At 42.2% G+C, this 27,034-nt stretch overlaps 1 protein-coding gene across 1 annotated transcript in view; it reads right to left on the bottom strand.

The window, feature by feature from the left end:
• The window catches only part of IFI30 (IFI30 lysosomal thiol reductase), a 169,866-nt gene that overhangs the window by 57,564 nt on the left and 85,268 nt on the right, over window positions 1-27,034 (bottom strand). The window contains exon 3 of the mRNA XM_044090760.1: window positions 22,559-22,636. Coding sequence (XP_043946695.1) covers window positions 22,559-22,636 — 78 coding nt within the window. The remainder of the gene's footprint in view (window positions 1-22,558; window positions 22,637-27,034) is intronic.

The following is a 27,034-nucleotide window of genomic DNA, read 5'->3' as shown; positions in this document are numbered from 1 at the left end:
AACAACCAGGAGTGTAACCATACTGGATATGGTCTTCACTAATATGGAAGAGTGCTGCACACCCCTAGTGTAATGTCTTCCTTGGTAAAATCTGACCACAAAATGGTCCCCTTTGAAGTAAAAATAAAACCTGGACCCCAGCTAAACCTGGAATATTCAGGAACTAGTCTAAAGCTAATTTACTGCTAATAAGTGCTAACCTGTCAAAATTTCAAGCCCACATAAACCCTGAAAACACTGCTGCCTATGCAAAACTGTTCACAGAAACACTATGCAAACATGTTAATAGCTGCATATAGGCAGCTGTACCCACCAGGAAGTACAGAACTAACTCAAAAATCAAGCCACCCTTGTGGAATCACAAAATCAATAGGCTGTGTACCAGAAGGAAGAAAATCATGGTGAAAATTAGAAGGTGCAGCACCCAGCAGTATAAAATCACTCTCAAACTAAACAAAACATCTCAGAGCAGTGGTGCAGCGGTAGTGTTGTCACCTCACAGCAATAGGTTCTCCAGTTTGATTCTTGGCTGGGGTGTCTTCTCTGCAGTCTGCATGTCCTCCCTGCATTCATGTGGGTTTCCTCTGGGTGCTCCGGTTTCCTCCCACATTACAAATACATGCGTCTGGAGTGTTTCACCCCGGGCCTCCGCTGAAAAGTGGCTTCGTTCCAAGTCAGATATTCCCAGTAAATAAATGTTAGATATAAATAAATAATAAAGTATACCAAATTTGAGGTAAATTTGGTCTCTCGGGTCAAGGACAACCACGAGGCATTCTTTAGCTATGTCTGCAACCTCAAAGGCAATACACAATTGTGGGTAGAGCTCATTGTAAATGGAGGCACCTATACTGAGCTAGAAGATATAGCAAACCTACTGGCCAACAAGTTCAGCTCCAACTTTACCTCTCTCTCCTCTCTATTAACTTTCCCTCTAGAAATGCCATAAGATATAACCCCCCCCCCCCCGCTATCACTAGGAAAGAGGTCCTTAAAGCTCACTCTAAGGCCAAGAACATTGCATCAAAGGGCTCAGACAATATCCCAGGATGCTTTCTAAATAACATGAAACATGACCTATCAGGCACTCTGGAATTTCTATTTAACTGTAGCCTCCAAGTAACCTTCATGCCTCATGAATTGAGAACAGCAACAGTCATCCCTCTGCACAAAGGCAGGCCATCTACAGGCCCTGGAAACTACAGAACCATAAGTTTCACTAGTCTTATATGCAAACTGTGGAAAGAATTATCATGGAAATGATCAATTATGATATAGTAAACCTCCAGACACTGGACCCAACCCAACAAGGGCAGGTCATGCCTACTTAACCTGGTGGACTTCTTTGAGAAGGTCACCAAGCAATGGATGAAGGTAAAATGGTTCACACTGCCTAACTTGACCTGACCAAGGCATCCGACACAATACCCACAAACTCAAAAGGTTAGGTACAAACCCATATATAACCTGGGGGGATAGCCAACTTTCTCACAGACACGACCCAGGAAGCAAGCAGGACCCAGGAAGTTACAACTGGGGAGTCCACCTCTACAAAGAGGCTAGTCACAAGTGGAGTCCCTCATGGATCAGTCCTTGGACATACTCCTTTTTGGCATTTACTTGTTCGAAGTCAATGCCAATGGTCTCTGGATGACTAAATTTGCAGATGATTGCAAATTAGGAGCCGTCTTTGAATCCCACACTGACACAGATGTTCTCCACGAAGGACTGACACAGACAAAACAACTGGTGTCAGAGCCATGGACTAAAACTAAATGCCAAGAAATGCATAACAGTATCCTTTGGGAAGTCATCCACCCCTGATAACTATCATATTAACAACACTCCTCAGAGTTGACCCAGCACTCCTCAGAGTTGACCCAGCAGTCAGGGACTTAGGGGCACGCATAGACAGTAATCTACTCTTTGACCATCGCATGTCTACGGAGGAAATCATTCTATGCTGCTCAACTTATAAACAAAAGTATGGTGTCTAGTTCCAAGGAAGTCATTGTTCCACTGTATTTGGCATTCATCAGACCTATCATGGAGTACAATGTCCACTTTGGTATTTACCTAACCAGGCATAACCAACAATTTGAATGTCCACAGAGGTTCCTCACTAAAAGAATACAGGGCTTAAGTAAAATGTCCTATGCATTCCCCCTTGAGGCTGTATCCCTGTATTGTCTCCTACAGGCTCATGAGGGGAGCTCTACACCTTCCATACAGAGCATTGTCAGACCCCACTCTGATAGACCTCCTGCATATCCACAAAACAAACAGCACCAGAATTACTCATTCTAAAGACTGAAAACCTTGACTGTGATATAAATAGGACCTGCTGGACAGACAGGTACGTATCCCAGAGACTAACCCATCTCTGGAAAAGGCTCCCCATCCATATGAAACAGAGTTGTTCCTCCCTAACCCAAATCAAGTGTAACTTGGACAACTGGATAGGGAACAGGAAATTCATCCCTGGCTTGGGACATGTATCACTAATAGACACAGGCAACCTATAAATGGTTAATCTCTCAGGTTCCTACTTACACTTATCAAGGGTACAAGAACCTGACAGAGATTTAAGATGCATGGCTAGGCTTAAAAAAGCCCTTGTGGTCATTAGCCTAGTAAACACCTATGAACCTAAGAACCTGAGTTCTTTCATCATTGATAAAAGGCTTGATCAGAACTGAAATGCTAAACTAATCCATCCATATTTAAAAGTTTTCCAATCATCCTAAATTAATTCAATTAAATATTTAAAGGTACATAAACATACATTATAAAAAAACATTTCAAAGTGGAACACAGTAAAAAAACTAAATGTTTAAAATACTATATTACACAATAAATTGTATAAAAAATTTTTAGACAAAATTTATTCAAACCATTATAATATAGTTCTCTTCATGTTTTATACAGTGAATAAAGAAATGTATATTTTGTTTTGTTTTTTTTTTACATTGTATATTGGAGTTTTTTTGCATGTTTAATTTGGTCCGCGTACCGTAGCGGGTTGGCAGACTGCAATTCTTCTTGGTTACCACTTATTTCTTATCTGCAGCATGACATTTTAATTGCTGTGTTTTTATCTTTCAGTTCCCAGTGAAAATGGGCTATGTTAAACTGGACAAGCATGAAAACAAAAGAATAAATAAATTAGCATACTACCAAACTGCAATTAACTCCAGCTAGCAATTTGAAGGCTGCTATTAGACCTGCTGGATATCAATCCAATTACTGAATCAAAAACTAAGAGTCCAGAATCACTTTTTGCACACTTCACAGTGCAGAAAATATTTACTACTATTAATGCAAAGTACTGCTCGGTGTGGGTGCTATTTGTGATTTGCAAACACAAAGTTCAACAACTACATTCACTAAAGTATAAAAGTTATTGTGTGTACACTAAGGTCAAGGCTACCATAGCTAACAGCACCCCCCTTACTCCAAGATGCAGCGATTTCTGAGTTAGTATATACAAGTGGTAAGGAAGAAGAGGGGTACAATTCCCATGTCTGGGTTGCTTGCAGAAACGCTAACTAGGATTACAGCAAGTTTCAATGTTTTTAAAGGCGACTGCACTTTAGTGCTTGCAGTTCTAGGACTTGCACTTCTGTATCACTGACTTTTGCCACAGAGCAGTGTATGTCCACAACTGTAAGGCCCACAACAACAAGACAAAGTGTGGATGCCTAAGTAATACAGCAAATTCTGAACCTCTTTGCATTTCTGTTAAAGTACTTTGCAGGGGAACTTTATGCATATATATGCAATTCATACAGATAGCCATCACGTGTCATGCAACTGAGAAAATGCAGACAGGTTTCAAAGCTGAGCCATGGTTTTGAATAGGAACAATGTCAACAATCCTCCATAAGTTAGGAAATGCATCTGAAGAGAAGGACGTATTAATAATTTGCCTCAAAGGGATGACACTGAAGGTGTTATATGCCTTAATTAATGTACGAAGTAGAGCATCAGAGAGAGTTTTACCATAACTGGGGGACTTCCTTAAGACATCTATTTGCTCTTGCTGGTGGTACTAAAGGGAACAGTCAGTGGTGAAATCAAAGATAGACGTACTGCAGCTAATACCAGAGAGATGTCAGATAACTGTGGGGGGGGGGTGCAGAAATAAGAAAAAGCAACCTGCAAGAGCTTCTGAAATAAAGTTTGGATCAGTAATCACTTGCCCATTGATTACTACAGAGTTTGCCTGACTTTGTATAGACCTTCCAAATAAGTTACTGATTTCTTTACAAATCATCTTTAGAATATCTTCGGAAAGACTGCTCACTGTTTTGCTTGCTAGTCATTTACAGAACAAACAGTATTCACACTCCAAGGGCATGTACTCAAAGTCCTTCATCTCCTGCGATAACTAGGCAGTTGGGATTTCCACTTAGTCGGCAGATTTTGTCAGGGCAGTATTTATCTTGCCGTGGTAGGAGAATACTAAGAAAAGCAAGCAAACCTTGCTGCAGGTAGTCTGACTTGTCACTTGTGAATTGTCCTTAGTGGTTTACGCATACAAGAGGTGAAATTCTTACTCTACTGTGAGAACTCGGCATGTCACAGTTTTACAGGTAGAGGGAAGAAACAACGCACCAAAAAGTGACAGTATTACAGGTAGAGAGAAGAAACAACGCACCAAAGAAGTGACAGTTTTACAGGTAGAGAGAAGAAACGATGCACCAGAGAAGTGACAGTTTTAAAGATAGACAGAAGAAACGATGCACCAGAGAAGTGACAGTTTTACAGATAGACAGAAGAAATGATGCACCAGAGAAGTGACAGTTTTACAGGTAGAGGGAAGAAATGATGCATCAGAGAAATGACAATTTTACAGATAGATGGAAGAAGCGTTGCACCAATGAAGTGCCCGTTTTACAGATAGACGGAAGAAATGATGCACCAGAGTGTACACTGGTTACTAAAATAAGGACAGTCAAATGAGGTTACGAACCTTGGAGGCTAGTTAGTACAAAATCAGTCAAGTAGGCTATGACTGCCAGTTAGCAAGTTTGGAAGAGTCGGTTCAGAAATCAACTGTTGGAAACCATGTTCAAGTAGACCAAAGAAAAGAAGAAAGGAAGCTTTGGATTCTCACTAGCTTCTGCAGGCCAGTGTACACAATATAATTAATACCCCCCTCACAGCAAGATGGGTGATAAAGGGAAGCTGGTAAATTACAACAATCCTTAGCTTGACAGCAGGCCTAACTAGATATTTGCAGCCTAAAAACAAGTTAGAATCTAAGTCAGTAAGATTAGTGGAGAAAGTAGCCATGCAGAGATTAACATCGCTGTCTTTTAGGAGTGGTACTCCTCCAATCCTTATTCTCAGTCTTTGACTTTGATAAGTATTACATCTGGAAAGAATATATGGTGAGGAATAACATATTCTAGTTTTAACCACATCCTTTCTGAATTCTGCAAATGTCAGTACAGCCTACTAGATCATTCACATTTGGTAAACCTATAAAAACGGAAGCAAAGCAGGCAATAGAAAGAGAAAGAGATGAGAAGGATAACAATTACAAATGCCAGTGCTCAGATTGCGGAGCCCTGAAATAAGGAGGCTGAAAGACTGAAAATCTATACAAATGTATATTAAGTCGAAGATTGCTATTTGTCAGAATATTCACTTTTCTCAGAGGTATGATGTTCAGGGAGTTGTATATAAGTTCGGGAGCATGGGAGGCTTGCCCCCATTTGACGTTGAAGGGGGCTTGCCCTCCTGCAAACTACAAGTTTAAAGGAGAAAAGTGATGTTCAATATTCACTCATCTCCTGTATTTCCAGTCTTATTTTTTCCTCTTGTGTTTCAGGACATGGCAATCAAGTCCTTAAATTTCAACAGGAAGACAATGAGAAGTGATAATGAAATGTAATAAACACTACAAAAATCTGAAAAGCACCATAACGTTTAAGAGAGGGTGTGATTGATGACACATTCTTGGGAGACAAACAGTAAGTTGTATCACAAATAGTTGCCGTATAAGACATGTTTTCCTAGGGTGGATAAAGTGGGGAGGGCAGAGCTGGCTGAAAACCATGAAGGCCAAAAGCAATCACAGCCAAGTAGTAAGACAGTAGTGAATACAGTGCAATACAATTACTCATTCAGTAAGACTGCAGCTCAGATGCCTGCAAATTCAGGTAGTGAAAAACGTAGGTCAGAAAAAATATATTCATTGGCAACTCTAGGGAGCCACAATTACTACCTGGAACACACATGTCAAGCAATAACTGTGATGGATAAAGATGAAAAATCAAGTGTATCAAGCTGAAGATCACAACATAGACTATCAGCAATACTGTGATACACTGACAAATATTTAATGCTATTAAGTTAGCTGGTACAGCATTAAAGAAAAAGTACAGCAGGTTAAGCATCTGCAGTCGAAATAAAGATACCTGAGAAGGCCTAAGAAGTAGTGAGTTGCTAGTGACACAAAATGTGGCGGAGAAATAAAACTGATACAATTAAGGAAGCTAATAAAAATTATTTATTTATTTAATTAGAAGTTATGTACTCACCATAACGTTCCATCTGAGTAGGTGGATTCATTTGTCTGCAACCTGTGGGTTATGGATCCGATATCGGATCCGAACCGGCATGGTTTTACCAGCTATGGATCCGCGCTCCTAGCTCCTCCCCTCACCCATAATGCCCTGCTCTCCCTACATGACCTCAGCTCAAGTTTGCCCTGAATCAAAATACCCTGAAAGGGGTAACATATAATATGCAGGAAACTGACAAGGCCAGGGGGATAGGAGGGCGGGATGGTTGCAGACAAATGAATCCACCTACTCAGATGGAACGTTATGGTGAGTACATAACTTCTAAATCTGAAGTAGGAGATTCATTTGTCTGCAACCTGTGGGACAGAGTCCCCAGCAACCTGAATCTTGGGCGGCCGTCATGGAAGGATATTCCGGAGCACCGTGGAGCCAAAGGATACTCTACCTCTAGATGTGATATCCAGCTTGTAATGAGAAATAAAGGTATGGGATGAAGCCCAAGTGGCTGCTGAACAAATGTCATCCAGAGGAATCCTAGCCTTAAAGGCTGCTGAGGTAGAAACTGACCGAGTTGAATGGGCATGGACTCCCTCCGGTACGGGCCTCCCAGAGGCTTGATAAGCTAGAAGAATACACTGTGAAATCTAGCGAGACAAGGATACTTTGGAAATTGGCTTACCCAGATTGAATTTGGCAAAGGAAATGAATAACTGGTCGGATTGCCTATGACCAGCTGTCCTGTTAACATAAAAACGAAGCTGCCTGTGAACATCCAAGGAATGCAGCTTGTATTCACCCTTGTTTTGATATTTAGGAAAGAAAACAGGGAGGTTAATGGACTGATTAATATTTGTTTCTGAGGCCACTTTAGGAAGAAAGGAGGGATTGGTCCTGAGGTATACGCGGTCCGGATGGAAAATCAAGTAAGGAGGCTTTGAAGATAAGGCTTGAAGTTCCGAAACTCTTTTGGCCGAAGTAATGGCCACTAAGAAAGCAGTCTTAAGGGATAAAAATTTAAGATCTACTGTGGCCGCAGGTTTGAATGGGGGAGCGGTCAAGGCCTGAAGAACCAAGGACAGATCCCAAGGAGGAACCGCTTGCTTGACAGGGGGCCTAAGGAGAAAGGTGCCTTTAAGGAAGACTTTACACAATTTGGCAGACATATGTGGTCCAGAGGCATGACCAACATGATAGTGAGAAATGGCCGCAAGCTGCACTTTGACCGTGGAACTACTGGCACCATCATTAAAAAGAGTGGTGAGGAAGTCTAGCACCAGAGGAAGGGGAACCGTGAATGGATCTAGACCTTGCCGCTCCGCCCAAATGGAGAACCGTTTCCATTTACTGCGGTAAACTTTCCTGGTAGATGGCTTATGAGCCGCTACCAAGATGGCCTTAATGGGAGACGAGATACCGGGAGTCCTAATTAGGAGTGGAACTGGAGCAGCCAAGCCGTTAGCTTCAGGTTGTCCAGATTCAGAGTTGGTAGGTTCGATGGATGCGAAATCAGATCCGGAATGGGATCTAGAATCCAAGGTGGATTCACCGAGTGAGACCTTAGGAAAGGGAACCAGATCTGTCGAGGCCAGAATGGGGCAATGAGGATCATTCTGCACCCCAACCGAGAGGCTTTCTGAAGAACTTGGAGCATCAGAGGCAAAAGGGGGGTAAGCATAAAGAAGACCGGGAGGCCAAGCATGCACCAAAACGTCTCTCGGGGAATCCCCTGGAGGAGGGATTAGAGCGAAAAAACTGTCGCACTTGGTGTTTAAGGGAGACGCAAAAAGATCGCAACAAGGAGTTCCCCACCGTGCGAAGATACGTTTCGCTACTTGAGCATTGAGAGACCACTCGTATGGGGAGAGAATGGTGCGACTGAGTTTGTCCGCCAGGATGTTGGACCGACCCGGAATATGCGTTGCGATGAGAAAGCGGTTGGTGGAGATCGCCCATTCCCACACTTTCATGGCTTCTCGACATAAGGGATAAGACCTGGTTCCCCCCTGTTTGTTGATGTACCAGACCACCGACATGTTGTCTGACTGAATCGCAATTGTTCCCAGGAGAAGAAAGGCCTGAAGTGCTCACAACGCCAAGAGCACTGCTCTCATCTCTAGAACATTGATATGCAGGGAGGTCTCTGAGTCGTTCCACGTGCCTTGGACTGTCCTGCCTGCAATATGCCCCCCCCCACCCGAGGCGGGAGGTGTCCGTGGTCACCGTGGTGAGAGGGGGAGAAGCACAAAAAGGGCGGCCTCCGTGGAGATCCTGTGAGTGGAGCCACCACAAGAGGGACCGCTTGCAAGCCTTGTTGATCGCAATGGGATGATGCAGAGGTAGAGCAAGGCAAGACCACTGAACTTGAAGTGTCCACTGAAGGACCCGCATGTTGAATCTGGCGAGAGGAAGAAGAGATATTGTTGCCGCCATGGACCCTAGAGCCCTCAGGACCAATTCTGCCAGAACAGAGCTGGAGTGGAGGATGGCCCGCACCTGGAGTCGCAAACTCTGAACTCTGTCGGCTGTGAGGAAGGCTCTTAACTCCCTCGTGTCTAACCTGGCACCTATAAAATCTATCAACTGAGTAGGGGCCAGGTTGGATTTTGCTACATTTATCGTGATGCCCAAGCGGGGAGCTAGATGAAGAAAGGAGTCTCGCGCCAATGATAGTAGATGCCTTGTTGGGGTAAGGAGCCAGTCGTCCAGGTATGGGAAGACCTGCACCCCCTGAAGCCTCAGGTGGGCCGCAACCACTGCTAATACTTTGGTGAACACCCTGGGGGCTGTGGTGAGTCCAAAGGGAAGGACCCTGAACTGGTAGTGACTGGCTCCCAGCCGGAAGCGAAGAAACCTTCTGGAACGTCTGTCCATTAGTATGTGGTAGTACGCATCCTTGAGGTCTATAGAGCACATCCAGTGGTTCTTTCCCAGAAGGGGAAGGATAGATTGTAGGGTGACCATCCGGAACTTCTCTTTGGGAACTGCCAGGTTTAACAGGGACAGGTCTAAAATTGGTCTTAGGTCCCCCGTCTTCTTTGGCACTAAAAAGAACCTGGAGTAGAACCCTGATCCGATCTGGTCTGGGGGGATGTGCTGGATGGATCTTTTCCTCAGCAGATGGCCAATTTCTGCCGAAGCGGCCTCCCGCTGACCGGGTGGAACGTCGGGGAGGGATTTTAATTTTGGAAGGTGATGAAAAGGAATCTTGTATCCTCTGGATATAATGCAGAGGACCCAGCGGTCTGATGATATGGACTCCCATGCCGCTAGGTGCTCCGAAAAACGTCCCCCGACTGCCTCCAGAGTGGAGCAGTCGGGCAACCCTTCAGGGCTGCTGCGCGGGCCGTTCAGAGAAAGGTTCTCTGGACCCGAAGTTCCTGGGAGCCCCTCTGCCTCTGGGGCGGCATCCTCCCTGTCCTCCTCTGCCACGGAAGTACTGGTTGTCCGGAGCGGGTTGGGATTGCTGCGACTTCTGGAACCACATCTTCTTCTGGCCCTTTTGGTTCCTAGAGTAGGGCCTCTGGGGCACAGAGAAGCGGATTCAGATGGCAGACAGCATCTTCCCGTCCTTTTCGCTCTGGGTCAAGGTGTCGCGAACCGTCTTGCCAAAAAGGGCAGAACCATCGAAGGGGGCGTTCGCGAAGGATGCCTTGAAGGGCTCCGTGAAATCGCAATGGCGGAGCCAGGCCTGGCGTCTTGTGACTAGGCCTACTCCTGCAGCTCTAGCGGCTCCCTCAGTAGCATGGGACAGCAACCGCATAGAGGTATTTGTTACGGATCGAAGAGTGGCCATATGGGTAGAGTGCAAGAGTTTGTCCTCCTCCGACATGGACTCGGGGGGGGGGGTGCAGCGTATTCTTTAATAAGATTGCGCTGCATCCTGATCACATGTGCCAAGTAGTTGAGTGCCCTCACTGAGAAGGTCGCAGAACTAAACATTCGCTTCCCTAAGCGGTCCATCATCCGAGACTTCTTGCTCGGAGGGTGGACTGAGGGACTCTCCTGAGTGAGTTCCCTCTTGGTGGCTGCTGCCGTCAACATGGCATCTACAGGGGGCCCCTTACTCCAGTGGGCACGGTCTGCAGGGGGGCTAAGGATTCGGTCTGGCCTTTTGGGGATTGGCTCCATGGTGTCCGGTTCCTTCCACGCCCTGGTGGTAATGAGGTCCACCAGGGGGTCGGCAGGAGGGGACACCCAAGAGGTAGATGGGCCCGCTTCGAATGCCTCAAAGAACACGGTCTCGTCCGAGGAAGACTTTGGGGCAGACCACCCCCCCTTATGCGAAGCATTTCCAGGATGTCTCCAAAGGAGACATCCTCGGGGGGTGATCTTGGGGAGCCTTCCCCTTCCTCCAAATCTGTGTCTTCAGTTAAAGACTCGGGGGAGTCTATGTGCCTCCTTTTACACGTATGCTTGCGAGGGGCTTCCTTGGGGGGGCTGTCCGAGGAGGCTCGCAAGCAGTGTCTTGTTCCAAAGGAACAGCTTGGGGCACTGAAGCGGGCTGTCCCAGTGGCCGGATGGTGGAAGCCTGACCCAGTGCAGATGGAGCGCGGGACGGAGCTGAAGCAAGTGCCGGGGGTCCGGAAGCCCTCAACAGAGCCCTCTCCACTACATCAAAAGCCGAGGGGGAGCCAGCCTCGACCAAAGGATCCAAAAGTCGGCTCCCCCTCGGATCCGAAGAGTGGATCGGAGCCGGCCCCGAGACACTCGGATCCGAGGGACCAGTGCGCTCCGATACAGACAGCGCCGAAGGCGCACTGAATCCCCCGGATCCGAAGCTCGGAGCCAGGCTCCGAGAGGTCGGATCCGAAACACTTGAGGGCAAGCTCGGATCCGAAGTACCTAGTACTATCAGCGCCGACCCACCCCCGGCTCCGAAGCTGCCCGGCTCCAAACGCTCCGAACCCGGGTAGCGGGTCGGAGATGGAGCTACAGGCTTGAAAAATGGGGTCGAGCTCCCCCCCAGAGGGGGGGGGGAGGCAGGAGCACTCCCATCTGCATCTGGGCCTGGATGAACCTTATCATCCGGTCCAGATCAGCGTCAGAAAGAGAATAAGTGGATCTCGAAGAGGCTACCGAGGTAGGCCTTGAGTGCCTCCTCGATAGCCTCGACGGAGATCGGGTCTCCTCCTCCTCAGGCCCCGGTGAAAAGCAGACTGGAGACCGGAGCAGAGGGAGGGGAGAGCCAGTAGCCAAGGAGGCCGGAGGAGAAGCCCGCTTAGCTTGCAGGGCCGAAACGGAGGTCTCGGCCCGCCGCTTGTGGTGCTTCTCCCTCCGGTCCTTTTTTCTTGCCGCTCTCTCCTCCAACCCAGTAGCGGGAGGTTGAGTCCCAGGTGGAGGAGGGAGAGCAGGAGAGGCGGGAACCAAAGCCATGGTTCCCACCACAGGAGCGGGAGCCGAAGCCGAGTCCGGGGGCAGAAGTCCCGCCAGGACCAGCTTCGACCTCCACTCCTTCAATGCCTTGGGGTTGAACCCTGCACAAATGGAACATCCAGAAGTGAGGTGTTCAACCCCAAGGCATCGAACGCACCGAGTGTGGCCATCAGCAGGGGAATAGCTTATGGCCACACTCGGAGCACTTGGAGAAAATTGCCTTAGGGGCTTCTGACATGGTAAAGTCTTTTTTTTTTTTTTTTTTTTTTTTTAACAAAAAAACAAAAGACAGAGAAACTGGTACTAAATTAGTACACACACACACAAGGCCACACACAATACACTCACACAGAAACTGCGACCAGCGAGGGGAGGGTAAACTAAAGTTCTTAAAATTAAGAATTTTAAGCTAAAACTAACAAATTATGAAAGGGAACCTAATACAATCACTCAAAAAAACACAATAACTATTGAATAAAACGCTTTCTTTGAATACAAAAATCACTTAGCTGAAGAGCTCAGAATCCAAGACCTGGTTACCAGCGCGGCAAACTAGATCTGAGGTCATGTAGGGAGAGCAGGGCATTATGGGTGAGGGGAGGAGCTAGGAGCTCGGATCCATAGCTGGTAAAACCATGCTGGTTCGGATCCGATATCGGATCCATAACCCACAGGTTGCAGACAAATGAATCTCCTACTTCAGATCATTGGTTAACTGGGAAAGTCTGACTTGGAACAAAGCCAATTATCAGCGGAGGCCCAGGGAGAAATGCTCCAGATGTATGTCTTTATAATGTGGGAGGAAACCGGAGCACCTGGAGGAAACCCACATGAATGCAGGGAGGACATGCTGACTCTGCACAGAAGGCACTCCAGTCGAGAATCAAACTGGAGAACCTCTTGTTGTTTGGCGACAACTCTAACGCTGCACCACTGCGCCGTCTGATGGAAAAATGCAATAGAAAAGGGCAAGCTGTCCAGTAGCAAGTATAAGCAAGTCCACAGCAAGTATAAGCAGTTGCAGTTTCCATTATTGACCAACAATAACAGTAGTAAAATACTCTTTGGTACAGATGTAGAAGTAAATCACTTTAATCAATGTAATCAAAGTAAAAAAGGCAGGACAGATGCTAGTAGGTGCTCTGATGTCCAGCTGTCCCACAATGGAAAGCAGACTCAGGAGAAGAACAATAACGTTCATTTTCCTCAGGTAATGAAGCAGTTCAGTGTGACACCCACCAAAATGAAAGACAGGCAGCTAAACAATGCAAGGCACCAAATTGTTAAAGGAATCACCAAGCACAACAGTACACTCAGTTAAGGAGAATAACTTTATCAACGTTCATGCACTCCGGGAACTTAAAAAAATCTAAGCACTTAGGAGACAGTGAACCAGACTAGCGTGCAGTTAGACCAGCTATTAATATGCGTATAGAAATTACAGTGAATTATAATTAGGTAAATTAATACAAAGAAAACAAAGACAATGGAGATTTTGGCTCTTAAGTCAAATAAGTAACCAGAATACCATTCCGGCCCATTCCAGACATACCTGCTTTGAAAGGGTTTTGCCAAATGGAACAATTCAGCAGTCAGTTCACCAGTCAGCAAATGAACATCTTGGCTACGGACCTGAAACAATTTGTTACTGTACTTGGTTCAGCACAATAGCAAATGCTGTGCATACTGTGGGCTTCACTTACACTTATTGTCTCTTGATTTACTAAACAACAAGCACATATTTTGATCAAACATAAAACTGCATTACCCATTTTTGTTCAAATCTCACGTTATTCCTTCATTCTATGCTTAATGCATTAATAAAAAGCTTTTCACCAAACAAAAGGCTCCAAGATAGTTCACTAACACCTTGTATAGTATGTCAGTTTAAAAAAACATGACTGAAATTGGATCCATTGTTCACTCAAGGCACAAAAAACTCTGCCATATTGTCCTTACCCCATTCAAAATGTGGTATCCCTCCATGCCTTACCTTAATACATTCATCTCTGGAGTTAATGCACAGTGGTAGTAAGGAAATATCTCTTAAACGTTATCCTGGGTAGGGCAAGAACCCCATGTCCTATTCATTCCCTGGCCAGTGAAAGCATAATTACTCTGTGGCAGGGATCGCAAACTTACAACCCTCAGACCTCAAGCAGCATTCAAACCAGCATAATAACAGATGATTGAAGTGACTACATTACTTTTCTAGCTACACTGCCTGCATTTATTTTGTCTTGAAGATTGTGACTCTTGCATGAGTTTGCTAGTTCTCATACAACACGAACGGTTATTTGAGTTTGTGACCTCCTACTGGCCTGAGAGGCAAGTACTGGATATTAATAGATAGGCGTACCACATAACCACAAGACCATCAAAAACACCTTTCTGCCGGCTGCTTGTGAGTCCTATTATTGCTATTTCACAGAAGGTGAATGTGTGATACATATCAACTTCTTCTATACTCTTTTTCACACACTACATATGATCTTGGCTGGGGGTGCCTTCTGTGTGGAGTCTGCATGCCCTCCCTGCGATCGCATGGGTACCCTCCGGGTGCTCTGGTTTCCTCCCATATTCCAAAGACATGTAGCACGTGGATTGGACACTAAATTGGCTGTAGGTGTGAGTGTGTGAACGAGCGAGTGGTACGGATGATCTACAGCAGCAGGGCTAGCCACATGGCGGTATAGACCTTGGCTAGAGATGATTGTTACTGTTGAAGTGACACCCCAAACCCATGTGCAAAATGGGAAAAGGGGTTGGGATGAATGGATGGCTGGATGGATGGATATGATCTTGGCTTGAGTGCATCACCCAAATCAGCTTCAGGCTATACATTTTCATGACATCTGGATGCACTCTGTGTGTGTGTGTGTGTGTGTGTGTGTGTGTGTGTGTGTGTCTTTCGGCTTTTCCCGGTTAGGGGTCACCACAGTGGAACTCCGGTCCGCTAATGATTGGCAGTTGATTTTTACATGCCGAGTTGCCAGCCCTGACACACAACCTTCAACGAAGGTACGCCCATTCACACATGTCTCCACACAGAAGACGCTCTAGCTGAAAATCGAACCGGACAGAGTCTTACTGTGAGGCGACAACGCTACCGCAGTACCATCTGTAAATCAGACAATATTCTACAGTTTCTGTCATAGCAGTAGCTCTGTTTATGCCGATTTTCTCCAGCATTTCGTTTGCTTTTACGTTGATTCTCAGACATCCTTAAAGCATCTGAAAAATAATCTGCTTGTCAAATTTTTGCCCATCAGTAGCAGAGACAGTAAGTGAATTGTTCCTTTTTCTTGTACAATTCTTTTTCTAACATGTTTAATATGTAAAACTTTGCATCTTATCACCTTAAATGAATCAAGATAATTATTGTTTTTTTCCTTTTAAAGTAAGAAGTTTATATACTATGTTGATTAATAATAATATGATACTAAGAAAAAAAACAGGAAGTGGATATGTTTTTATCTGATCACTGCAGTGTATGCAAATATACGAGAACTGGTCACTCTTGATGAATAATCAGGATCCTGCATTTTTGAACAAAACATGTGATTGTAATACCAGACATGTTGCCAATGGAATTTATTGTAATTACATGCCAAACGTATGACATACTTGCTAAACAAGATTTGAGAGAAATAACTGCTCCTTCACCTTGGAGTGCAGTAGCTAGACACGTGATAAGATCACGACGTGGATAATCCAGCTGCTAGTGAATGTATGGTTTTGAATAACTCATCCACGTGGCATGGAGATAACACAGAAGACAATTTATTGACCGCAGAAGCACCTTATATTTTAACTCATTACATCCGAGTGACTCCTCCAGGTGCATCTGCAGTTAACTCCCATGAGCCTCTAGGTGTCAAATACTGCTTGTTCGTACTTGCATCAATAATTCCAAAACCATATTATATACAAGGTTTTAAAAGATTTCATCTTAAAGTTTACACAATGCAAACGCAACTGCATTAATATTTTACCTCTGTCTAGTGCAGGTAAATATATATTAACTGTTGTTTTTATGATATTATCTTATATAGATATAATTATCACATTTTTTCTAAATATCTCAACAGCCAGGTAACAGAACTCCTTAGTCTCATATGAAAGCGCTCAGCTAACTGAATAAAATGCTGCTGACACTATGTATATAACTTGAATGGTTGCTGAGATACTAAGTTGTTTACAAAATATTACAAATGTAATAGCTACTGTGATTACTGGGACTTATAAAATTTGGTTTAAGGCCTAGATCCTAAAGAATACTGCCACTATAAAAACAGTTTGTGCTGAAGAGTTTACCATTTATAAGTTTTTCATAACCCCTATGGCTCCAGAGATATGAATATTTGTTTGAAATGTAAGGACATCATTTGATTCTGCCAGAAAGCTTAGGCTCCTCCCACTGCAAGTTAAAGTGCAAACTTCCTGCCCTTCATTGGAGTGAAAGAGTTATAATGTAATACCACAAAACTAAAGATGCTTTAAAATCATACATGTCACATGAACTAAACATCTTGTTATGAAGTTGCATAGCTTGTATTTCAGAAGACACACCAGTCCTAACGAGCACTTCTTTCTTTAATTTTTGATACACCATGCAGTCAGAACATTCTATGTTCATCGATGTTTTATTATTTTTATTATTATGTGATTTCTGTGCAAGTTTAGTGTTTTGGTGTTATTCAGTTTTTAGGTCACTAGCGGATAGTATAATGTTATATTACGAAGATTTTTATTATATACTTCTACAATTCTCTAATTTACTTTATTTAGAAAGGATTTTTTAAAAAAGGATGTATATAAGGTAATATGTGGTTTTAAGCTTTATTTTTTTGCCTGCATAGTTTGGAAATGGAATGCAGCATTAGATTAATTCTATATTTATTAATTAATCAATTAACAAAAGGTGTATTTAAATGTTTGTGGGGTTAAATGGCCATTGGTGCTGAAGAAGTCTTTGTTTTTTGAGACAAAAAATGCAGTGAACCAGTTAAGCGTTTGTGTCTTGTTATTTTCTGTTAATAAAGTTCGAGTTTTGCAACATTTTTGTGGTCAGTCCTGCTTCTGGAGTGCTATAGTTTGGCTTTTTTCATTGATGCTTCTCCTGTAAGTTAATAGAACACCATTTTAGCCCGGTCATACTGTGCCAAATTCTCATGGGTGGCATATCTTTCAAAAGCAACAAAGCAACAACGTATGCTTCAATGCTGTCATCCTCAGTTTCTATAGTGGTATGGTGATCTTTTGTTGGTCAGCACAGTGGCTATCACAATCATTTGTTCTTGAACAGTGGTTAAATGTCTTCAGTAGCCTCATTCCTCTCCTGAAAAGCCTCTACATGCTGACTCAATACAGAGACTAGTTCTCTTATCGCTTTTCTGATGGCACAAACATAGAGAATTAATACAAACCTGTCTTCCCAAATGGGGTAATTAACTGAACTATTTTGTATTTGCAGGCTGCAAAACAGGCATGGAAAAATACAGAGTAGTTCAGTATATACTGACCAGCATGTGCTGCTGAAACTATAAATGCAGCATATGGCATACAGTGGAGAAATTCCCTTTGATTTGAATACAACTTATTTATAGCAAAGAAATAAAAGTTGAAGCTCACTTCCAACTTAAAATCAAGATATTTGTGCTAGGTATTTCTGCTCACTTACAGTCTCTCAAAAAAATGCATTAATTTCTGACAGTAGACAGACCTGATGCTCCACCTTTATTAAGCTATCTTGTAACTCTGTACATCCAGAAGCAGGTTCCCGATAATCGTTCAATATACACAATTAGGCCGATGTCATTCCTGCAGTAGACAAATATATGTTTCTGGCACACAACAGATCCTTCCACTCAAGGCTTCCCAAAAGACTCCACTGTCAAAAATTCCCTATGTGGCAGAAGCAAATGTCTCTAAGGTTATGGCTCTCATTTTTTTCTCATAACATGTACTGTACACATTGCTTTTATAACTGCCACTATTTTTATACATGAAACAGCCACCAGGCTTATATCTCGACATAAATATTCACATTTTATTTACATGTATGATTTACGTATTACTGGTCAAGCGTAAATAAAATTGACCTTTGCATTGTCAACACACTTTGGTCAACTATGCAGATGGTCAACAGCCTTGCAATACTGAAAAATCCCCAGGGTTGGTGAATATGACCCTTTCTCCAACTCTGCATGTTCTGAGGAGTAACCTCAGTGCACGTGCAGAAACGTGTTAAATTTTGCATTTTGATATTACTGTGTCAAAGTTAGCCATGTCAATGTAACATTAATGGGACGAATACCACTAGATCCACATAACTAGAATCTCCACTGTGTAATTACCTTACTCTTTCGCTAAAATGTTGTTTGGAATATTTTGCTGTGCCCTAATGTTTATGGGTATCAGGTTTAATTTTAAGCTACATGTTTCTAAACTGTAGCCAAACAATCCACTTATGCTGTACTGATGAAGTCAAAAAAAGGCTGAAACATGGCATGTTTACAGCTAGTGGGACTTGGTTTTATTTGCCTAAATGTACCCATAAAGACTTAAAAATTAAAAAGTCACGGGCATTCAGAAGCCATGTGGCTGAAACTCTGGTATGCCCTTAAGGGGTCATGCACAATTGCACATAGCTTTGCTGGGGTTTTTTTGCATTTTTTTACTGAATGGCTTGTCCGTATGACCTTTTTACCCTTTGGTTGGGATATATACGTGTGCGTATGTATGTGTCTAGATGCACACACATACACATACACACACGCATACATCCATACACACACACACGCATACACACACACACACACACACACACACACACACACACACGTTGTATTTGTACATGCATATCTATGAATATATTATATAATTTATGTGTGTGTTTATTTATATATGGGTCAACAAAAGTTGTACGACTCTACCTTTGGTCGACATCTGTTTACTCAATAAACAGATAATTGACAGATGTGTGAGAATGCAGAATTCTCAGGGTAGGGAAATATGCCTTCTCCCTGAGATTGTGTGATCTTGCAGTTATTATATAAATAAGCAGTCCCCTTCTACAGAAACATTGTTTTTATGTTAAGTTTTGCATGCACTGAGACTGTTGATTGGTGCCTGCATAGCAGCATATCAATGTTTGTAAAGTTGACATTTTGCTCTCCACTTTGTAAATGCTGACATTTGGGAGTTTTATTCAATTTCAGTACACCAACATAGATATATAAACAAGCATACACAGACATACATACAAAGAAAGATTAAATACATACATTCAGATAGATATAATTGGCATGCATTCTTATAGATTGCATTGCTTTCGAATTAAAGTGATCCAATGAAATGCAGTTTGAAAAGTGCTTAGCTCATCTATGTAATATCTTATTTTTCAGTAAAAAGTACACATTTCTAAACAAGTTAGAAGTGCTTGCTTTAAAGTCACTACTTAGCTCATCTACAGTTTGTGGTTCTTTCTTTTTCAGTTTTAAGGAGCTGCAGACTGCACCTTGGTTGTCCAAGCAGTATCAGTTTTCCCTCTAGTGTAATGTTTTCTCTTATGGGTGAAAAAAGTCTTACCCATATGACTGGAAAACTACTGTACCTGACTACAAGAATCTGTTGTTATATATATATTTTCAGTGAATGCAGACATACAGATACAAATAAATAGGTTCATAGTTGTGTACTAGACTAATGGCCCTAGGACCTTTAAAAGCCTAGCCACAGGATTACCCTGGCATTGTGCCACCCGACTTTAGTTCCCAGTGCCTCTGTCGAGCAGAGCCACTGAAGTTATCCCCGGGGGTGAATTTTCTATTTCCCATCCACTCATCAAGATTTCTCTTGAAGAGGGTCAGCGAGGTGCTCTGCTTGACATGTATAGGAAGTCTATTCCATAGCATGGGCAGTCTCTGGGTTGTGAACCTGTCCCTCCAGTATGTTCTGTTGATTGTAGTAATGAGGTTGAGGTCTCTGGAGTGTGTGGTGCGGAGGGATTGGGATTTCTTTAGATGTAGCATTTGTAACACAGCTGGGTCAGACATGGCTTTGTAAGTCAAGCAGAGATCGCCTCTAAGTAGGCGATATGAGACAGAGAATAGTTGGAGTGTTTTGAGTCTGTCCATACAGGACAAGTGTTTGAGGCCTAGGATCCTCTTTGTGAGGTACTTTTGTAGCCCCTCTAGTTGCTGCAGGTGTCTAGTGAGATATATGCCAAATGAGGCTTTGTACTCGATGACTGGCCTAATGAGGGAAGAGTAGAGGGAGACAATGACCTCTTTTTTCCTGGATGCAAAACCCTTAGTAATGAGATGTGCCACATAGAAGGATTTTCTGACCACAGTCGCAATGTGGTGATCAAAAGACATGTTGCTGTCAACTTGTGTTCCCAGATCTCTTATAACACTGTCTGTGTTCAGTGGACTACCATCAATGTGATAAATTCATGGGAACCGGGTTTTCCCCAAAGGGGATGATGACACATTTTTTTTACACTGAGCTTAAGGCCATGGTTCTGACACCAGTCATTGATCTCAGTGAGGCCATTCTGTAGGATGTCAGCATCACTTGGGGAGTTAATAATAGCTCTCAACTTGCAATCATCTGCAAACTTTGTCAGACAGAGTCCCTTCATGTTGGCCTGGACTTCAGAGAAGTAGATACCAAGCAGGAGAGAACTCCGCACCGAACTCTATGGGACTCCACTCGTCACTAGTCGGCAGTCTGACTTGGAGTCAGCTAAAATAAAAATGTGTGTATTTATTTACTGGGGTAGTGCAGTGATCTCAATGGACCATTTGCAGGCATAGCGTGGGTGAATAGGATCTCATAAGAAATTAACAAAACATATTTACAGATACAAGTATATGCTACAACATCTAGTCCAAGAAATAGTTTACAATGTCAAAACATGGATGGAAAAATGGAATTATGCTTAGCAGAGCTTCATGGATAAAATGCAGCAATAATGACAGAGATGGCTTATGCTGCAGGGACTGCAGTGTATCATTACATAGACATGTATGAAAAGACTTTAGAAGAGGGAAGTGAGAATAGTTGCAAGACAGGATGCACGGGGAGAAGACAGAGAGAAGGTGAGAGGCTTACTGAGGGAAGAGTAGTAGAAAGAAGTGTGAAAGAGAAGAGGGAAGTAGGATAAATGAGAGACAGTAAATAAGGGTATGACAAGATAAGGAAGGATGAAACAGGAATAAATGGGTGTGTGAGAGAGCTGCAGGGTTCATGTAATGTGACCTGAATGAGTGCAGCTGCATTTTACTTGGGTGAAAAGGTGTTCCTTGAGCTGTTGTCTGAAGTCCGAGTACTTTTGGATGTCTCGGATTGAAAGAGGAATGCAGTCCCATAGTTAAGGTCCTAGGATGGAGAATGCACAGTGACTGCAGTAAAGTTTACTTTTTGGAATTTGTAGGATGGACTGAGACAGAAAGATACTCTTGAAATTATATGTGGGGGCTTTGTTGAAAAGCTTATGAGTGAGAGGGGACAATGTCTCAGGAGAATAGGCTTTGTAAATTAGTGATCCTAGTAGGAGGTTGGCTCTCAAATGCACTGAGAGCCATTTAGCTTTGATGAGAGTTAGGAAGTAGTATTCATTATTGGGAGAATTGGTAATGAAGGGGCATATTTTATTGGGGATGGTTTGTAAGGTGATGTAACTGTAATAGGTAGTCCATATTTGAGTTGAGATAACAGTATTCTTTTTGTCTTTGGCAGCTTTGGCTGGCTTGGACAGAAGAGGTGATAACCTGTTGGCCAGAACAATAGTGTATTGATATTTATGCATGCATTTTGAATGTGTAGTTGAAAGTTAAGAGATTGGTCTAGCCAAATGCCAAAATATCTGAAGGATGTGGTAGTTTCTATGGCAGTACTGATAACATCTTTAATATTAAGGAAACTGGGTGCTTTGGCTATTTTTTTTTTGGTTGGTTCCAAAAAGCATTGCTTTTGTTTCTGAGGGACTGCGTATAAGTTCCTGATCTATTAGCCACTGGCTGAAAGTTTGGAGGTCATCTTGGGTCTGAGTTTGTATAATAGAGTGGTATAATAGAGTGATTTGTTTTGATTTGTTTGTATAGGAGTTTTGTTTACAAACAAGTATGTAATATACGCAGAATACATAGAATAAAATGAATTATGTACAATAAAATGAATCATGTCCCGACAATTCCCATTTTTTCCTACACAGTTTGCGCCTTCCCTTTTCTAAAGATCCCAATTCCAGTTGTTTTATCTCTGTTACTATATTCACTACTTCTAGTCCAGTTGTTTTAGACTTTGATTTCCATTTTCTAGTAATTGCTTTATTGGCTGCCACCATAATTAGACTCAGCCAAGGCCTTACTATGTCTAGGCATTTCCGATTCTGCAGCATTACTCAAAAAAAATAATCTCCCAAGTCAGTCCAATCTCCTCTGACAGATGGTTTATAAGTGATGGATAATGTTTACAAGTACAGTTGTTTCAATGATGTCTGTGATATAAACTGTTTGCAACAAAAGTGATATCATTTTGTATGTTTTTCATTTATATAAATGTAAGATTGCCTTTGTTATATGTGTAAATTAAATAAAGATGTTTGAAAAAAAAAATAAAATGAATCATGTACAAACCTCAATCATATTTCCAAGACATTCACTTTCCCCATGCTGACAGGTGAACTCCCACTTCCCAGAGGAGGTATTTCTCTCCTGAAAGTAAAAAAAACAGCAGCAATCATTAGTAACGGCTGTAAACATCATTTTAACAAAACAATGACACAGAATGAGGCAAGGATGCATGACCATTTTAGGGAGCACCAACAAACACCTCAAGACACATTCAGTATCTCTAAATTTACTTCTCTGCTAAAAAATTCTTGTGGGATAAAAAACGTCCAGCAAATGGTCACATCAGCACTGGAAGCAGAGAATGCTGAATGGTCCTATTTTGCTTAATACATTAGAAAAATATAAGATACAACATCTAGTCCTTTGGACACCTCATAAATGATGTTCACTTCCTGGAAGTTTTTGTATCTGGTGCTTATAAAGAACTTGCATCTTCTGAAGCTCATATACCCACTACACACTGGCACTCATATCATATGCATGTATTCTTTCTGGTAGTATAGCTGAAAAAAAAAAAAAACTGTAAATATACTTTAAGTGGACAAATAAACCAGCAGTGTGCATTATCAACAGCTGAAAGGAAGTTACAGACGTTGCATCGGTTCAGTTACATTAACAAAAGCAAAATGACACTGCAATATTAAGAGCACTTGTTCCGGTTGTGCAATGAGGGCTGACAGGAAAATTAGATTTATTTATCCCAAAATGAGCCTAACAAGGGAAGAACACAAGTAGGGACTGACTACAGGTCTAACAGAGATTGGTGTTTCTGGATATTTCTTTCCAAGTGGTGGGGGACAGAACTTTCAACAGACAATATTAGCCAAGTGCGGGGAAAAGCCAGCTGCAATCAATGCAATAATACAGGATGCACTCAGTTAGTTCTATACAAATCTTTATGAATGGTTCCAGACAAATATAACATAATTAGATTTTTAATTAGCAATATAACTGTACATACTAACATTTTTGTGTATGTTTATATGACTTTGAATAAATGTATGTTTTATTCAGGTAAATATAAAGAATTTGATGGTGCAAAAGTTTAAACAGAACGTTTACTATTATGGAATAGCTACATATGTGGCAGTACATGGACAGATTTAGGAAAGAGTTAAAGTGAAGAAGAGCACAGTAAACAACGTGATGGGTCAGGAGAACAGTATATCAGCAGTGGATAAAACACAGTGAAACTGAATGAGTGACCTTAAACTTTTCACATGGGATGTTAATTGTCTAACTGCATTTGTTAAACCAAATAGAATGTTTTTATATATAAAAGGCAGTGGGGTGAATGTAGCGTTACTGCAAGAGAGACATTCAACAAGCTCAGAACTGCCAGTTCCAAAGAAGGGTTAGCTATGGGGCAGAATTGGGTCCACATTATAAGGGGGGGTACTCATAGCCGGCCTTAGGCATAGGCCAACTAGGCGGCTGCCTAGGGCACCGCTCTAGCAGAGGCACTTTTCCAGTAATCTGGGTGATGTAGGCAGACCAGGATGGGGGCAATAAGTGGCGGGGGGGGGGCCTGTGGAGCCATTTTGCCTAGGGCACCAGTTGACCAAAGGCCAGCCCTGCACTAATCTTAATTACAAATGGAAAACCCTTAGTAGTGGAAGACAAATTGAGCAGCAAGAATGGAAGATTTCTAACAAAAGGGGAACAGGGTTACTATTTCCTCTGTGTGCATTCCACCTTAAACTAATAAGTATGAGTTAAGGAATATAATGAGTGAGTTGGTGAGTTTCCAGCAAGGTAAAGATATGAAGGAGAGAGGACTGAAATTTGGTACGCGAGTTAAAAGATGTCATGGGTGGCCCATGAAGTAAAGCTGTTACAAAGAATGGTAGGTTTACTTAAAACTGTTGGGATATGATGACGTACACAGTGTAGTGGAAAAACACTCTGAATATACCTCCTATTCCTCCAAAGTTAAGGACTGGTCTCTACTAGACAGGATTTCTGCGTCACAAGAGCACTCGTATCTAGCTGACTAGATAGAAACACACAGAAGCAATCTCAGACTATGCCTCTGTAGAGCTGAAAATGAAAACAGGGTAGATAATCAAATAAAATGATGCTGCAGTTTTCCAATGCACCTGCTGAAGAAAAATGATTTCAAATAATGGGCACAGCATAAATTAAAAGGTTAGCAAGTAATCAAAATGTGGGACATTAACAGAGAAAATGGTATGCACTCAATTTGAATTTTAAATTGAAAACACAGATAAAGGACACAGAGATACATGAAAGAAGTAGGAAAGAATCTAGGGTCCAAAAACTATTAGCAAAACTGGTTATAGAGCAAAAGGCTGAGAGATCAGTAGCAAAATTAAGATATTCAAACACAAGGAACTGACCAGACATCCATAAAAAAGTCTTGATATCTTTAAGAGCTTTCATACAAGGTTATATAAAATGGAGCAATTGAGTACAGGGGAAATGGAATAAATGGAAAGGTTTACAAACAGGATATATTAGTAACAGCTGGATGAATAAGAAGTGTTACAAATCAGTACGGATAACAGAGCAGGATGAAGTGAAGGAAATAACAGCCAAGCAATCAAGAGACAAATTGCCAGGCTTGGATGGTTAACCAGTGGATCTTTGGAAGCTGCCTTAACCTGGTTGAAGTATGGGGGGGAGGGGGGTATTAAATAAATTATGGGAAGGTGAAGAAGTCCAAACCATAAAAAAGCAGCAGCTGCACTAATACAAAGAGAGCAAATATTCCACTGATATGTCCGCTTACAATCAGATATCTGTCCTAACTAACGATTAGAAGATCTTTATGTGCCTGACTCAAAAAAGGGGGTACCAAAGTTCTAACCAAACCAAAAAAAGGCAGAGAGATCAATATGGGTTTAAGCAAACCTATGAGAACATTAATAAGACCCTGATACTACAGAAAGAGGTACAACTGAATAACAGACCCCTTTTACTGATAATTCTGGATGTGGGGAAGGCATTCCATAGGGCCAAATGGACATTTATGTTGCTAGATTTGAAGAAATGTGGTTTCCTAAACAAAACAAAAATGGCACACAATGATTTTGGAGGTTGTCAAGCAAGAGCTAAACATAGGAAACTGGATGTCAGATGGATTTGAGTTATCCAGAGGCATTAGACTGGGATGCCAACCATTCCTTTTGCACTTTGCAGTTTATCTTGAGCCGCTAGCAGTAAAGATAAAACAACAGCTCAGACTGATGGGTATGAATGGTACAGGGTACAACAGAAACAATGACGTTACTTATCAATTCTAAAGATGTGCATGTTGAAATTGTTTGACATTCTGAGGCAGTTCACATCATTTCCAGGTATAAAATAAATGAAGAAAAAAATTAAAGCTATAGTTATCAGTTACATCCCCCACTTTCTAAAGCTATAGCCCCACTTAGGATGTAGTCCTGCAGCTTCCGTGTTCAGGACAACATATGAGAATGAAATACTTGGGGCAGTAGATAAAAAAAAAAATTCAGAACAAGCCACAAAAGAAATGTGGGCAGAGAATCAACAAAACATAAAAGAATTAGAGATAGCAAATCTTTAAACTGATTTGGATGGTAAGGTTCGGGTCGTGAAAATATTGCTTTTATACTCCAGAAGATAAGATTTGGATAAAAAAAGAAAAATAACTTAAGGAGTCAGTATAGAAAGGAAAAATGCCTACAATTAAATGGGAGAAGTTAATGTATCTCCTGGACAGAAGAGGGTTAGCCGTAACAGATTTAAATGAACACTTTGAAGCCACCCAAATATTACTGTGGTACTTGATGCAATGAGGAAGTATGCCCTAAATGGAAAATGATGGTAAGTTCAACTAAGGATAATCCCTGAGAAAGTGAAAACTTAGGTATTTGAACACTCTTCAACAAGAAGCAAAGTGAGAATTATAAAGAATTACACAGTTGAGAGAGTCTGGAGAAATGAATCACTCCCAATATAAAAGCATATACCCAGTTATAACCAGGGAATAAATGAAAAGATAGGAGCAGGCAGCTTGTGTTTGGATGAAACAGAAAAAGGAGCCCAAATATTGAAAAAGAAAAGTGTTTAGAGCTGGCAATATATTAAAATGGAGGGAGGCTAGAGATGTACTCAGTCTGATGGACAGGTACTATTGACCAGACCAAAGACTAGTCACTGTATACAAACACTGCAAATAGAAAACAGGAGAATTGGAAGAAATGCCAAATTTAGCAACATTCATAACATATGTTCATAGGAGGTTACTAGGCTATCGACCCGGATTTCATTTCAAGCCTAGCCTTTTCATCCAACGTAATACCATAGATACTCTGCTCAATACCCAGGACTGTATTTAGTAATGACTGCCCATGTCCAGGAGGGCTGTGGGCACTTTCCCGGTAAGAATTTTTGGTGTCCCATCCACTTGTCCAGGTTCCTTTTTAACACTATCAGAGAGGTGCTCTGCTTCACATGAACTGGCAGCCTATTCCAAAGATGTGGCAGTTG

This window comes from Protopterus annectens, chromosome 13.part0 (assembly GCF_019279795.1).
Source record: "Protopterus annectens isolate FY-2018-M chromosome 13.part0, PAN1.0, whole genome shotgun sequence".
Lineage (NCBI taxonomy): Eukaryota > Metazoa > Chordata > Ceratodontiformes > Protopteridae > Protopterus > Protopterus annectens.
Note: the sequence above shows the minus strand (reverse complement) of the source record. Positions and strands in the feature narration are given on the sequence as shown.